At 35.9% G+C, this 16,486-nt stretch overlaps 1 protein-coding gene across 1 annotated transcript; it reads left to right on the plus strand.

The window, feature by feature from the left end:
* The first annotated feature begins 224 nt into the window (after positions 1-224).
* LOC126657093 (uncharacterized) lies at positions 225-1,705 on the plus strand. Its single transcript, XM_050351719.1, has 3 exons — positions 225-607; positions 695-1,199; positions 1,400-1,705. Exons 1-3 carry the CDS (start codon positions 225-227, stop codon positions 1,703-1,705), a joined length of 1,194 nt encoding a protein of 397 aa, XP_050207676.1.
* Positions 1,706-16,486: the final 14,781 nt, after the last annotated feature.

A 16,486-nucleotide genomic window follows, 5' to 3' on the forward strand; every position in this document is an offset into this window, starting at 1 on the left:
CGGAATATATAATTAGCGTTACACCACATATGCTAAGTATCGCACTGAAGGAGAACGACGCCGGAAGGCTGCCGAATATTTTTTCCGTTGCTAGGCATATATCGTGGCCGAGTTAAGGGGCGCCAGTTTTGCGAATGGGATAGGTCCATACCTTTAAAGAAGTCAATTACATTGACTTTGTTATTTCCGAGCGAAAACCCCTCCTAATTATCCGTGCTACAGAAATGGATACAGACCGAAGTTGGATGTATAGACGGCTCCAGGGCAGGTTGCTATACCCAGGCTTTACCGAGCGCGTGCAAGAGTTTGTTAATTTCGCTTTACGCCATCCCGCGTGTATGAGTGGGCCCCAGATTAAATGCCCTTGTCCTAAGACAAGATGTAAAAATACGGGTTATCGAGACGTCGAAACGGTGAAACTACACATTCTGCAGAAAGGGTTTGTGGCAGATTATCAAGTGTGGGTTTTTCATGGGGAGGGAAATGTTTTAAATCCCCGTCCCGTTGCACAGCTACCGGAGTATGACGTTGACATGGAAAATGAGGGGGGAGACGACTTCAGCTCCGTTCAGAGAATGGTTATCGATGTTGCCGGTCCAGAAGTAGTGTTCACGGAGGAGGAACCGAATAACGAAGCTAAACATTTTTATGATATGATGCGTGCGGCCGAAGAACCTGTATTCCCCGGTAATAGCAAACACTCTCCGTTATCTGCGGCTGTTAAAATGTTGGACATCAAATGTCGTCACAGTGGCTCAGTAGCTTTAGTAGATGATGTGACCGAATTTATACAAGAGCTACTCCCAGAGGAGAACAAGATGCCAAAGAACTTTGCTAAAATAAAGAAGATGGTTAGAGGTCTTGGGTTGCCGGTCGAAGTTATCGATTGCTGTTTGCGCAACTGCATGATTTACTGGGGGTCAGACGCGGATTTAACGCGATGTAAAATTTGCGATCACGAACGGTGGAAACCGCCCCCTAAAGGAAATTCTGTGAAAAGACGAGTTAACGTCCCTTATAGGAAAATGTTTTATTTTCCTATAACTCCGAGACTGCAGAGACTGTACGCTTCTAAAGCCACCGCCAAGCATATGACGTGGCACGCAGAACACAAAATGGTTGATGGAAAGATGTGTCACCCGTCAGACTCCCCAGCATGGAAATATTTTAGTGAATTGCATACAGAGTTTGCGGAAGAAGTTCGAAATATTAGACTAGGCCTGTGTACTGATGGGTTTCAACCATTTGGGCCTTCGGGCAGAATTATTCATCATGGCCAGTAATTTTGACACCCTACAATCTCCCCCCAGGGATGTGTATGAAAGATGAGTTCATGTTTTTAACTGTTATTGTCCCTGGGCCTCGAAATCCTAAACATCAAATGGATATTTTCCTGCAGCCGTTGATAGCTGAGCTGAACCACTTGTGGGAATTTGAAGTCCAGACATTTGATGTGCACAGGCGACAAAATTTCCAATTGAAAGCGGCACTTATGTGGACGATTAATGATTTTCCCGCTTATTCTATGTTATCTGGCTGGAGCACATCTGGGAGACTAGCTTGCCCACACTGCATGGAAAATACAGATGCTTTCACACTTAAAGGGAGTAGAAAACAGTCGTGGTTTGATTGCCACAGGAAGTTCTTGCCTCGTGGTCACATATACCGGCGTAATACCACTGATTTCCGAAAAGGAAAACCGTAAATAAAGAATTTAGTCGGCCGAAAACCGGTGAAGAATTGTTGGCAGAGGTGGACCATTTGGGTTTTATGAAGGCATATGAAATTGGGGCTGGGACAAATAATGCGGCGAAGTCGACAGATTATGGTTGGAATAAAAAAAGCATCTTCTGGGATTTGCCGTATTGGAAAACGAATCTCATTCGTCACAATCTCGATGTCATGCACATTGAGAAAAATGTATTCGACAACATTTTCAATACTGTACTAAATGTTCCCGGGAAAACAAAAGACCATGCAAAATCTAGAGAAGAGTTGAATGACATATGTGATCGGCCTGAGTTAGCAAAAGACCCGATTACTGGGAGATTTCCTAAGGCGCTGTATGCTTTGGATAAGGACGGAAAAAAAGCTTTACTTGAGTGGATTAAGTCAATAAGGTTTCCAGATGGCTACGCGTCCAACTTGTTCAGATGTGTCGATACAGTCGGTCTGAATATGCATGGAATGAAAAGTCACGACTGCCACATTTTTATGCAAAGACTTCTGCCAATCGCTCTCCGTGAGCTATTACCGAAGGAAGTGTGGGAGCCTTTAACAGAGTTGAGTATCTTCTTTCGTGAGTTAACTTCCACGTCTCTAACAGAGAAAGATCTAGATCGTATGAGGCTGGAAATCCCAAAGATATTATGCAAGCTGGAGCGTATTTTTCCGCCCAGCTTTTTTGACTCCATGGAACATCTACCTGTACATCTTCCGTACAAAGCTATGATTGCGGGTCCGGTTCAGTATCGCTGGATGTATCCATTTGAAAGGTAATGTCACTGAAGTTTCTCAATTCTGTGTATCAGTATATTAACATGTAATATATACTAATTATGACTTGTGGAATCAGATATTTTAGAAAACTGAAAAAAAAAGTCGGCAATAAAGGGAAGGTGGAAGGAAGCATCAGTAGCGGATACTTGAATGAAGAAACCGCAAAATTTGCAGCTTATTACTTTTCAGAAGGTGACCCAATGGTGCCTGAGCGGCTGCAAAGGAATGAAGTTTGTGACATTGAAGTCAACGACGATGTAGACAGACTATCTATTTTCAAGCCGCACGGGCAATCAGTGGGTGCGTGTCGCAAGAGATATCTTGAAGAAGCTGAGATTGTTGCTGCCCGGACATATGTTCTGTTGAATTGTTCATAAATTGAAAATTACAGAGAGTAAGCTTTAATACAGCTGTCAATGTAATACTCCCTCCGTCCCGTAAAGATAGAAAAAGTACCACCTTTTTTTGTCCCATAAAAATAGAAAAAGTGGAGTTAGTTAAGTCAAAAATTATCAAAATACCCCTAAATGCTTATCATAAAACATTAAATGCATATTTTGAAAAGATAAAAAAAAGGAGTTGTAAGTGCTATATTTAGTAAAGTGGCTTTGGAAAATATACATAACTAATTGATTACAAAGGGTAATTTAGACAAATTATCACAAGTTACCTATAAATAACTACTTTCTTAATTCTTGTAAAATGGGTGCTTTTTCTATCTTTACGGGACGGAGGGAGTAATAATAATTATTCAGGTTCTAATTATTGTTATCTTCTTCACTAAAGGGTCTCGAGGGCGAGTTGCGTAGAGGAAACCCCGAAATCAGCACCTCGCAAATTGAAGCGAAGTTCGAGAGTGACTTTGCCTTCTGGTTCGAACAATATGTAAGTATTTTACAAAATATTTTTTGATTTTGTTCAATAAAAAGTCTCGATTTATAATACACTTTAACGCTACAGGTGCAAGATCCAACTGTCTGTACCAATCCATTCATTCTTAGTCTCGCTAAAGGACCTCTTAGATCAGTCAGAACATTTAAGGGGTATCGTGTAAACGGATACAAGTTTCAGACTCAAGCTTATGGGTAGGAACAACTTACGATGAATAGTGGAGTGTGCGTGAAGGGAACTCAATATGTTGATAGCGAAAATGACTTTTATGGAGTTCTGACCGACATAATTGAGTTAGAGTATCCGGCGCTTCCAATGAAGACGACTGTCTTATTTAAATGCGAGTGGTTCGACCCAGCGCCAAATTCCGGCACAATTAGTAACAAAAAATATAACATGGTTGATATTAATAACAGAAAGAGATACAATAAGTATGAACCATTCATCTTAGCCGAACAGGCCGACCAAGTTAATTACCTGCCATATCCGAGTAAAAGAAGGGATAAATTACATTGGTGGGCAGTTTGTAGGATAAAGGCGCGATCGGAACTTGACATGCCCGATGGGATTATCTCGGCCTTTTAAGATGAGATAGAAGAAAATCCTCTCGTTGTTGCAACGGACGACAATCCGACATGTTTGGCTGATCAAAATGGAGTAGCTGAAGAAGATGCGTTGTTCGTGCCTCCTGAAGAAGAAACAGAATTAGATGAGTTCATCGCAATCTCATCAGACGAAGATGAAAGCGAAGAACTTTAGTTGTGTACAGTAGATTTTATGTATTAATTAGATTGTTTCTTAATTATACTTATGTTTCTGAATTATATTATTCAAGTGTACTTTTTGAATTTGAATTCATATTAATTATTTGTTATATGTTTCACGTATGAATGTATAATTCTTGATATAATATGTTGTATAGTTGTGGAACAATTAAGCTTGACATGTTTACAGGTATGAGAGGAAGAGGCTCAGGCAGAGATTCAGGCCGAGGACGCGGACGGGGTGACCCTACCGAGCCTGATGTCGAGGAGCAGCAGCAGGGGCAGGCTGAAGGACCTGTTCAGCCTCTGCAGCAGCGTGAGCCTGGTGAGCCAGCAGCTATTCTAGACGACCAGGGTAGGGCGATGGTTCGCCCGGACCGTAGCTGGTTACAGCATAATTTTTTAATTTTTGTATATTGTAATATGTAATTAAATGTGTATTGAAAGTAAATTATGCTTATTAAATCACAGGACATTGTTGCTGGACTCTGGGCCTGTTTCTAGGGCTATACGGGACATTTTCAGACAATGCTGGTTCGAGACTGGATCAGCATGGCGCTTTCTGACAGCGGACCAGAGAGAGTTCTATTTTCAAGAATATCATGTAATTAAATTTTTAGTTTCTTATATTTAAGTTGTGATTTTTGTGAATTAAATGCTAACTCGCATCTCATGTTATTACTTTTGCAGAAAAAGTTTTGGTAGGATACGTCGGCCTACAGCGAGGGGCTCATCAGACAGATCTTTATGACCTACGCAGCCACTCGGTACAAAGATAATATCCACAAAATGAAGAAGTTGAAAGCTAAGCACACATCTGTGAACCAGGAAATCTGGGACGCCTGGAATGCTTTTTGGGACACAGAGAAGGAGAAGAAAAAGTCAGAGACAGCCCGGGCAAACCGGATGAGCGAGCCGGCAGGTGCTGGTACTGGACCTGTCCGCCATACCGGGGGATCTCGCTCCGCAATCAAGCATATGGATGTGATGGTTTGTCTCTAAATTCAGTAATTAAAAACGTATTTGGTTTTAATTTAATACTAATGAAATTGTATTTTCTGACAGGCTAAGGAGCTCGGCCGGGAGCCGACTGCGACGGAGTTGTACAGTCGCCTTCACTCAACGAAGGCTGACAAGAAGCCGGTCGACAAGCGGGCTCAAGACATGACTGTAAGTCGCACATTGAAAGTTTATACGTATTAAATATATTAGATTTGAATGTTAAATTATATAAGTTGTTTGGACTTAACGTTTGTGTAATTAGATTAAAAGTATTTGTTGGTTGTGTTATATTGTAATTTATTTGCAGGACTTCCCTGAAAAATGGGTGATGTTGATATTATAGCGGAAATGCTGCCGAAATTTCGTTAGAAATTAGGATTATCTAATTTAATATATTTTTTTATTTGTTATAAAGCTAAATTAATATGTTTGTTTATAACTATTTTGTAGGATGCCATCGCTCAGAGGCTCGCTGCCGCGACATAGTCGCAGACCGGAGAGGGTAGCTCTGCAAGTCCAGCGGAGGTGAACGAGACACAGCTGTTTCTAGACATTGAGGGCGTCAACAAGAAGCACCGGGTGTACGGTCTGGGTTCGGCGAGCAGCAGATATGCAGGCCCGAGCAGCAGGACGCAGCAAGGCAGCTCTTCCAGGACGTCGCAGCAGACAGAAGAGGAGATTGATCGCCGTGTTCAGGCCGGCATTCAAGAGGGTCTGCGGGAGGTTGAGCAGAGGCTAGCAGAGAAGCAGAGACAAGAGTTGGCGGAGCAGCTGGCGGCTGCGCGGCGTGAGCAGCAGGAAAGCATGGCCCAGCTTATCCGTGAGGAGGTCGCGAGTCTGATGCCTACTCTTCCTGCAGAGTATCGATCACAGTTTCCCCCTCCTCCGCCAGACGGCGACGACACTACAGATTTGTAGTCTTGTTCTAGTTTACTTTTCGAACAAATTGTGGGTTTTTTCTTTCAGATGTTATATGTATACTTTAATATTACTTATATATATATTCAGTGTTTGTTTCAATTTATTGTGATTTATGAACGTATCAATGTTACTGTATTTAGTAGGTGTAAAACGACAGGAATAAACGTAAAAATCGGCTGAAAACAGCAAATTTCTGCCAAAAAAGCAGTGCAATTGGCGACGGAATAAATTAAATAGCGACGGATAATGGTGCCATTTCTGAGACAGAATTGGCACCATTCGCGACGGATTATAGTACGTCGCCACTTAGATAAAATAGCGACGGATATATCCGTCGCTAAGTGTGCCATTTCCGAGACAGAAATGGCACCATTAGCGACGGATATATCCGTCGCTATTTTATTTAATCCGTCGCCAATTTGTCTCAGGATCGGTCTCATCCTGAGACAAATTAGCGACAGATCTGGCAAAATTAGTGACGGATATTCTGTCGCTAATTTTGCCACGGAATTGAAGAATGGTCGCAAATTCTTTTGCGACCATTCTTGTGGCGACGGACAGAGTCCGTCGCTATTCCGTCGCTAACCCACGTTAGCGACGAAAATAGGGCCTTTAGCGACGGATAATTCCGTCGCTAAAAGGCTGTTTTCTAGTAGTGGAACGTTTTTAGAAGACTTCTTTAAACAAGATAATTATGATTATTAAAATATCATATTCGTTTTTTGAAAACCGAAGAGAAACAATTCTTAGAAACCAGGGTCTTACAAGAGCGATATCTCATATCCAGCACCGCCCTGTTTCTAATTATAATCACAACCAATTCCATTCATGGCAATTGGTTAAGTAAATCAAACGGATAAAAGGGCACAACTTTATAAAACTATGTACATGCATTATATCATATCAGAGTTAACAACAAAACACCGTTTGATACAAAACATTATTCTTAGTCTGACATCTACTGACTACTACAGCGCTACAAAGTAAAAGATGCTTCTGTACATACTTCAAAATATTATAGACTTCCGGAACAAGGATGGAAATCCAACCCTTCAAAATACTATTCACCTGAAAGGAAATTGTGAGGGGTCAGTATATGGGAATATACTAAGTGAGTTCATATAAATACCGTATAAAATTAACTAAAACATAAAATATCTTTGTATGCATCCAAATACCGAACCGAATGAAACCCTAAGTTCATTATGTTTCTTTATTAAATTTGTATTTCTTATTTATTCGATCAAAGCTTAATTATTAGGCCCAAGTCCCGGGATAGTTCCACCGAGTTAACTGGAGAGATACAGGTCCCGAGATAGTTCCACCGAGTTAAACCTCGTATCTCAATTGATGCAGTCCCGAGATAGTTCCACCGAGTTCAACTCACATCAATTATCTTGAAGGATATTCTTCATGTCTTAATATATTAATGAATATTATTTGTGTTTTATGTATATTCAGTTTATTACGACTGGTGTACACACAGTTCTATTGTTGCCCAATAGATAGCTCGTTTCATCGGATCTATATACGGGTTTTAAAACATTTAAATGCAATAATGGAATTTAAATAAATCATTTGATAAAACAAATGCAAGTATTAAAAATCGACAGTATAAATATAAACTCACAAAACACGCTATTCCAAAAACACCACGGTACTCAAACACCGTCAAGTTTCGCGAGCTCCCTGTCCTGTAGCTGCCTGCCTCGCCGGATCTATAATGATATCAAATCAAGAGACTCACTATAGAATCCTATTCTAAGATCGATTCTAGACTCAAAACACGACAAGACACAAAGCATAAACCGCCGTGCTTCAAACGTAATATTTTCCGATAAACGAATCATACTTCTTTCGCTTCTTAATACTTCTCGATTCAATTCTCCATATAGAATTTAGGTTTGCTTTACAAAACCAATTGATAATCATATTCTATCTCATTCCAAACTATTAGTCACATTTCACTCGTTTAACGTCTGAATTTCGCATTTTCGGAGTCCGGAAGTCGATATCGGGTTAAGCAATCGTCAAATTAGGTTTTCGGACGTCTTTCCCTTCAAAAATAGGGAAGTGCACGTGGTGCATCTCATTTGGGCACGTCGTGCCCCTGCACGACGTGCTCTGATTTTCGACCCTAAAACACAGGTTTAAACATTCCAAATCAATAGATTCATCAAATCATCAATCAAACTAGTCGGAAACGCAAGAAAACGCTTAAAACGAATCAAAAACGTAACTTCGATACGATCTCGCCGTAACTTTAATGTTTTAACTAAATATTCATCAAATAAACTCAAACAAACGGAGAAACGACATGCTTACCATGATTCACCACTGAAATACGATCGATTTGAGCTATAGAACGTTGAAAACGGACGAGAAACAGAGATCGAGCGACGAAAACGGTGAATTGACGAAAATGATAAGAAAATGATTTGATGTTAAGGTTTGAGGGTTCTGGATCCTTCATTCCTTAATGATGAAGGTTTTATATATTGGCTAATTTGTATTTTGGTCCTTGAAAGGCTTCAAAAGTTTCAATTTAGCCCAAAATTTATGCGCGTCCAAATTTTAAAAGGTCTCCGATTGACTTGGGATTTTTACCACAAATACTATAAAATATTTCACGGACTTTGGCGAAATAATTAGTATCTCGGGATTTATATTCTATTTTATATTAATTTTCTAATCTTTTCTCGCAAAGAGTCTTGAAAGATTCCGCGAAGAACTTATAGCCAGTTTTATGAGTATTTTAAAAGGTGATTTGAAGAGAAAAAATATATAATCGTTTTTGTTTTAAAGTGTGATGAAAAGATAAGCTTGTTATGGATTTTGGAGCAACCACTCCCATTCCCAGCGCCGATCTCGATGTCGTGAATCAGATCATGACATATTCCCATCCCATCCCCGCTTTTATGGGGAATCCTCATTCCGTCTCCATTTAATTATTAGGGATTAATCTATTCACTCCCCCTGGGAGCCCCGCATCCCTGTTTGATATTAATATAAATATTTAATACTCCCTCCATTCCTTATTACTTGTCGTTATAGAGATGGGTACACATATTAAGGAGGCAATAAATACATAAAAATATTCCTAAACTACCCTTTACAACGCAGTGTCAGTTACAGCTGTGTCAGTAACATTAATTACTAATTTTTCTCCATCATCCAAAATGTTAAAGCCGTCCGTCGGCAAACCTCTCTTGTCCACCGCCACCACCATAACTACTTCCATGTCCACCGCCACCATATCTACTTCCATGTCCACCAGCTATTCCTCCAAATTACTCTGCTGTAAATCACAAGCCTCGTTTACAATTAAAATGTCAACTTTCCAAACAAAGTTCCATGTCAATACTCAAATTTAACATAATTTTAACCAAATTAAACATGAACCCATAAACCAAAACAGAACAAAGATCAAAACCCATAAATCCAAATTCAAAAAGATTGAATCTTTAGAAAAAAAAAAGATAAAACAACACAAACCCAGTAACTAAAAACACTAACCAACATACAAGTTTGGTTAAAAGAGCACAAATCTCATGCAGAACATGATCAGGAAGTTAAGACTTAAGTGGATAAATTAATTTTCTTCTAAGGCAGGAGCAGTTCATACTTGGAACGAAAAAGCCACCTTGGAGTATCTTCTTTTGATGAATAGAGATAAAGGTTATTTTAGGCAAAAACTAGCTTTAATGTTTAAAACGTCATTTATTTGGGAATTTTTACAAAAGTCTAGAACGACATCTATTGTGGAATGGAGGGAGTAATTTTTATGAAACATTTGAAAAAAATATATGAATTATTCAATATCAATAATATTCTATAATTAAAAATTAAATTATTCTAAAAATTAATTATTTAAAATATTCAGCAATTTTAATTATTAAATTAAAATGCTTAAAATAAAATAAATAGTTTTCTAATTTTTTTCTCTTCACTTTGCATCAATTATGATTCCTCCTCCTGTAACATCAAATTAATATGCATTTAGGTTAATTCAATAACTTATTGCTTCAATATAAAAATAATTAAAAATAAGTTTATCTTGTCATTTGTATCATATTCTTCATAAAATGTCAATAGTCGGAATAGGTCGTTGAACAAGAATCCAAAAAATTGAATTAATAATTGAGAAAATTATGATAAATACTCCATTTTTAAAAATAATTTGATTTCTTATTTCAATAAGGAAAAAATAGAAAAAATATCTCACCATTTTAATGTTTTTATTTTTTTACTCTAAAACATGTTTATATTATAATTATACATACTATTTATTAATTTTTTACTCTAATTATATTTTTCTTACTCTCATATTATAGCTGTCATTTTTTAATATTTCCCTCTCTTTTTCTCTCTCCTCTTTCCTCTCTTCTCTTCTTCTTCTTCTTCTTCTTCTTCTTCTTCTTCTTCTTCTTCTTCTTCTTCTTCTTCTTCTTCTTCTTCTTCTTCTCTGCATCTTTTTTCTTCTTCTTTATTTCTTTTTTGCTTCTTTATTTTTTTCTTTGCTACGCCTCCGTCGCTGTCCCTTCACCACTCCACCGCCGTTCTTTCATCGCATTTTCGCCGTTCTTTCATCGCTCCGCCATTTTTTATATTTAATTTTGGCAATTTTCCCTCAACTTGTGGTGATTAATATGATTTGCTTTAATTTTCAGATCTAAATAAATTACTCTTGAATTTTCTCACTTTTAGATCTAAAAATTTGCATTAAAAACGATTTTATACACAAAAATTGATTTTCTGCAAAAAAAAAAAACAACTTTTGATTATCACATGAGTATCATCACTGCATTATCATGTAAGTATCATAACACTGCAGAGAATTTTTTTTTTTTAAAAAAACAGCCTCTGATTATCATGTTATTATCACTATATTATCATTTCGTTATCATAACACTGCAGAAAAAAAACCTCTGATTATCATGTTATTATCATAACATTATCATATAACACTACAGTGTGATAATTAGATGATAATGAAGTATGATAAGGTTATGATAATTGGATGATAATGTACATGAAAGTATCATCACAGTATCATCTAATAATCTACTACATACGATACTGACATGATAATAAGATGCCAATGCAATATGTTACATGCTAAGGTGAAGCTGTGATAATCATATGATAAGGTGATATAGCGATAATCATATGACAATGTGATTTTGTCTTATATTATCCAGCAGTATCATCACATTATCATATAATAAATTGCTACATACAATACTGATAATAACATGATAATAAGATGTCAATGCAATATGATACACTGATAATAACATGCTCAGGTGAAGCTGTGATAATCATATGATAATGTGATACTATGATTTTTTTATTTAGTTCATATAATTTTTGAATATGCTATTAATATAATAAGATATTTAAATAGTAACATATATTTTTAAATTAAAAAATATTTGATAATACTGAAATAAAGGAAAAAAAATATTTAATTTATTGGTAATGTGTAATCTGCATTTTTGTTAATTTAATAAATAAAGAAAAAAAAGAATAAAAAAATATTGAAGAACAAAAAAGGAATAAAAAATATTGAAGAATAAAAAAAGAATAAAGAAAAGAAATGACCAAAAGATTGATAAAAAGAGAACAAAAGAAATGTTGTCTGTATAAAATAAATAAGGCATGTGCAATTTGTCGGGGAAAGAGAAAGAAAGAAAGGGAGAGAAAAAGAGAGAGGAAAGAGATAGAGAGAGAAAAAGAGAGAGTTGACAGTGTTTAATTATCAGAGTAAAATCCTAACTATTAAAATATTGGGAGTATAATTTTGAAAGAGCAAAAATTATGATGTATTTTTATTAACTTTTCCTTATTAAGGTATAAAATCCTATTATTTTTATATTTTAGATAAATTCATAAATCTCTCTTAATAATTAACTTCAAACTAAGCATGTATTTGTACAAATAATAAACTAAAATTTATTTAACTCGAAATTAAATTATCCAAATATCTTTGCCAATTTTGTGCACACATTAAAGCTTTTATTGTGTTTGGATGAAGTCAATTACGATGTGGACTTACAAATCTGCCACTATACCTGTTCATGGGTTTGGGTACCCGGCCCGCCCGCCCAGGCCCGTCCTCTTAGGGCCGGGCTTGGACACCAATATTTAGTCCCAAGCCCGGCTTGGGCCTGAGCCCGAAAAAACCCTGCTTTTTGATGGGCGGGCTTGGGCTTTCAATATCATAAAAAATAAACGTAAGCCCGCCCAAACCCGGCCCGAGCCCGAAAAAAGAGTGTATTAGGGCCGGGTTTGGGTAGTATATTAAAAGGCCGAACCGGGCTTGGGCGGGCTTGGGCTTGCCTTTAAAAAAGTCAAGTCCGCCTAAGCCCGGCCCATGAACAGGTCTATCTGCCACTCGTACTAAAAGCTGATTATGAAGCTACAGTAGATACAGGAATGGCCAAAACATCTCTAGCAATCATTTGCAAAGTAAGGTATTTATATGCATTCTTTCACTAACTCAGTATATCAAAATCAATTTTTATGGGTATCATTCGTTCTTCCAAATAGTGATCTAACCCAATTTTAACATTTTCATTACTGGATTTAGATGCAATAAATAAGTCATATTTGCTCATAGGATTAACATCCTCAACATCAGTAACTGAAGACTGTGAAAATATCTCATATGAACTCTGAGAATCAAACCCATTATACCATAACATTTTGGATTTAGATGAATACTCAGCTAGCAAGACATAACAGAGCTTTTGAATCCTATCAATCTCCTTAATTGACCTAACAGCACCATAAATAAGAGGAAAATAATATTGTAACAGTTTGAGCTTATATCGAGGATCTAAGACAATTGTCATTCTCATAATACCATGAATCTGAGACCAATATTTATTAAATTTTTCTATCATTTTTGATGCCATAACCTCAATGTAATCAATCCCACAAGCAAGTCATCCCTTTAAAGCCATTCTAGTCTCACATATCTTGGGAAAATAAAAATTAACAGTAGGATATTTAGTCCTAGAAAATATCTTCACACTATGAAACAATTTCAATCTATCACAAATTTCTCTTGCCATTTCTCAATTTTTTTTCAACTGGTAAACATTTATAAAGAGGTTCTTGTTGCTTTAAACGACTAAAAACATTCTTATAGCAAATTACAACATTAAACATAAAAAATGTAGAGTTCCACCGAGTCTTACCATCTAATGCAAATTTTTCAATGCAAGCAATTTTTAATTGGCGAGTTATTTCTTCAAAAAAAAATTATTATCTTTTTGGTGTGGTTAACCAATAAGCAAAACTATCCGAATATTTTTCATATCAACACCTATAACCTCTAAACCATCTTTCACGATCAAATTTAAAATATGAGCACAACATTGCATATACAATAATCCACCATCTAACAAAAGTGAATCACTAAATAATTTTTCAAAAGTTCTAAAAGTGCATCATTTGTGGAACAATTATCTAGTGTTAATGTGGATTACTTTTGATCAACATTCCAATCTATTAAACAATCAATAAGCACATCACAAAGTACTTCGGAAGTATGAGGACAAGGAACGTAGATGAACCTAAAGATGTGAATTATGAAATAATCAATTCGACTTTGATGCCTTTCAATAGAAATAAAATTTACTTTATTTTTATATTTTTGATTAATTTTTAATATAAGTAAAAAGTATATAAATACATCTATGTAACTAATTGAATTGAATTTGCTCACAAAGTATAATGTATAGAAATAACTACCTGACAGTGCGACTTTGTAGAGTCCAAAAATCGGCAGTAAAATGTGTTATAATAGCCACATAGCCTTTCTTTTGACTGCTCGATGTCCACATGTATGTTGTAATAGAAAATCTACTACCCTTTTTTTCAAACAACTTCATTGTTTTTTATTTGTCAAACTCATAAATCTCCACTACATCACTTTTGACTGTATTTCGAGAAACTACCTTGAATAGAGGCTGAAGAGCACCAACAAACTTTTGAAATCCATAATGCTCAACAATTTGCAAAGAATGCTAATGTAAGATGATCATTGTAGCCAACTCCTTTCTTGCCATGTCTTGATCATAAGTATAAGTAATTAAGTACCCAATGAGACCTTTTCATCCATATTTGTGTTAGAGTTTAAGATTAGTTGCTTTATATCTTTTTTTTTTTTTTGCAATGGACAAACAACAAAGTAATCATGCAAATGTTTAGTTCCATTTTTTGGAACTAATTATGTTGTAAAAAAAGCATAAATAATAAATCCAAATAATCAGAATTCATAAGAATGAGAAGAATCCATATCTTCGTATGCATACGTTGGAGAGTAATCAACATCAAAATTAGGTAAGGAAGCAACAGACCAAACACATGTTTGAATTTGTTATGAGAAAGATCTTTAAGCTACACGCCAGAAAGATCGAGACTATTTTCCCAATTTAAATGAGCCGTCCCAAAAAAAATAGCTCGAAAGAAGTGAGAGAAGTCTTACCCTCACAATCTGAATTTTCTACTCGCATTCACTTTTAAAAGCGGATCATGGGGTACTGAACCGAGCTATAGACAAAGAAAAACTTAGATAGATAGAATAAGGCGCTCAGATATAAAAAAAAAAAGATGGCTACTTCATATAAATGATAACACATGAATTGAACTAATGTGATGGTTGAACTATTGGGGATAGCGCTAAAACATTTCAAGATGCTGCTGAAGCAATGGATCAAAAATGGAATGAAGCACAATTTACTATCAATTTGGAAAAGTAAAAAACTTCAAGAACCCTCTCTCAAATTTCAGAAAAAACTAAGAAAGCTAAAAATGTTCATTTAGCTGATGTGATAATGGAGATATCTCACTTAATTTCAAAATTTTGAGAAAGTAAGATAGATGTTTTTAGCTGTTAGGAAGCTAATAAAGGGTAACATGAAAGAGTTTTATTTGCTCATCAAATCTCTTTGTAATGATGAAAAAAAAATAGAATCGATTTCTTATTAAAAATAATAACTTTATTCTTATATTTGTGACCTATCTTTTATTTTAAAATATTTAGTTACTTCGGTCTGTACTATTATTGATGTTTTATTTTTTTTATTTTCAAGTTGATTATAGATATGAGTCTCAATATGAAATGAATTCTTTCTAACTCCCGCTTTTGGATACTCAATCCCAAACATTTTTTTTATGTCTAGAGATTTTATAAATTTTTGAATAAGTATGGGTGACTGAATTATTGTCTTAGCTACACAATTAAATTATAATAATTTCTTTTATTATTCTCTTTGTATAATTCATTCAAAATTTTTGTATTATCTAACTAAATGCGTATTGATCAAATTTGTTCTATTTTATCTTCTAGATTTTTTGTCTGATTTGCTGCCTTTATAAAACCTATATTGGGACATCGCTACCTCGTGGATGATTCACTAACTTTCAAATATCATTTTTAACTGAATTATAAAAATAAGTGTTATATTGAAAGCTGCAAATATAGGTTTATATCATCTGATAACATAGTGGTAGCACGTCATAGGGGCGAAGCAACCTCATTTGAACGGGATATCACCAAGTCAAGCGATTAAGAGGATCGGGCCGTGATACCATAGTAACGCGATAACACCATGGAAGCAGACATCAGAACAACATAGATATATCATGCTATTTTAGCACATATAAGAACCGAGGCTATCATGACGCAATATAAGCTGATGACTCGGACAGATTATGTACCGCAATAACATTTGATCCCAACAACTTCTTGGGACCATAGATGGGATTTGGCACATAAAGAATGTTTCTTGCATATTGCTTATTTAGCACAGCACTCGAGACACAATTAAAGGCTGCCACGTCAGCTAACCGTTGGGATCGAAGAAGAGACGAAATCTGCTATATCAGTGTTATGAGTAAAAATTAGGAGCTTTTCTATTGTTACCGATAGTATTGTATTTCTTTTTAGTTTGTCAAATCCGTACCTATAATTTTGTCCATGTTCTTGGAGTTGTAATGTTTTATGAACGGGTGATAGACTTCTATGCCACTCTTGTTGAGGCTTCCATATCCTCTCTCAAGATTAATCGTGAGTCAACTGCCATGTTAAATCCTCTGCTCATCAGTTTTGTGAGTATTTTAGTTTGCTTGATTACAACCCTCTTTGCCATTTATTTCCTTAAAATCAAGTCTGTTAGCACTAAAGAAGCAACTTTTTGTCTCTAATATACTTATGATTATGGACATTGCTATGGCTCCTCTTGGAATATTGAATGTTAGTTCAAATGGAAATTCCAATGATGCTTTGTTTGATATTTCAAATAATCTATGTTGGAGGATCGTAAATTGTTTTATGACGATAGAGGCTTAAGTTTCGATAGTGTTGGAAATGGAGACTCGACACAATCAGCAGTGAC

This window comes from Mercurialis annua, linkage group LG7 (genome assembly GCF_937616625.2).
Source record: "Mercurialis annua linkage group LG7, ddMerAnnu1.2, whole genome shotgun sequence".
In the NCBI taxonomy this organism is placed as follows: domain Eukaryota; kingdom Viridiplantae; phylum Streptophyta; class Magnoliopsida; order Malpighiales; family Euphorbiaceae; genus Mercurialis; species Mercurialis annua.

Coding starts and splice junctions, on each gene's coding strand:
- LOC126657093 (XM_050351719.1), top strand. CDS start 225: ATGGATACAGACCGAAGTTGGATGTATAGACGGCTCCAGGGCAGGTTG. Junction 608..694: donor GTTGCCGGTCCAGAAGTAGT/GTTCACGGAGGA, acceptor CCCCGGTAATAG/CAAACACTCTCCGTTATCTG. Junction 1,200..1,399: donor ATACAGAGTTTGCGGAAGAA/GTTCGAAATATT, acceptor ATTTTCCTGCAG/CCGTTGATAGCTGAGCTGAA.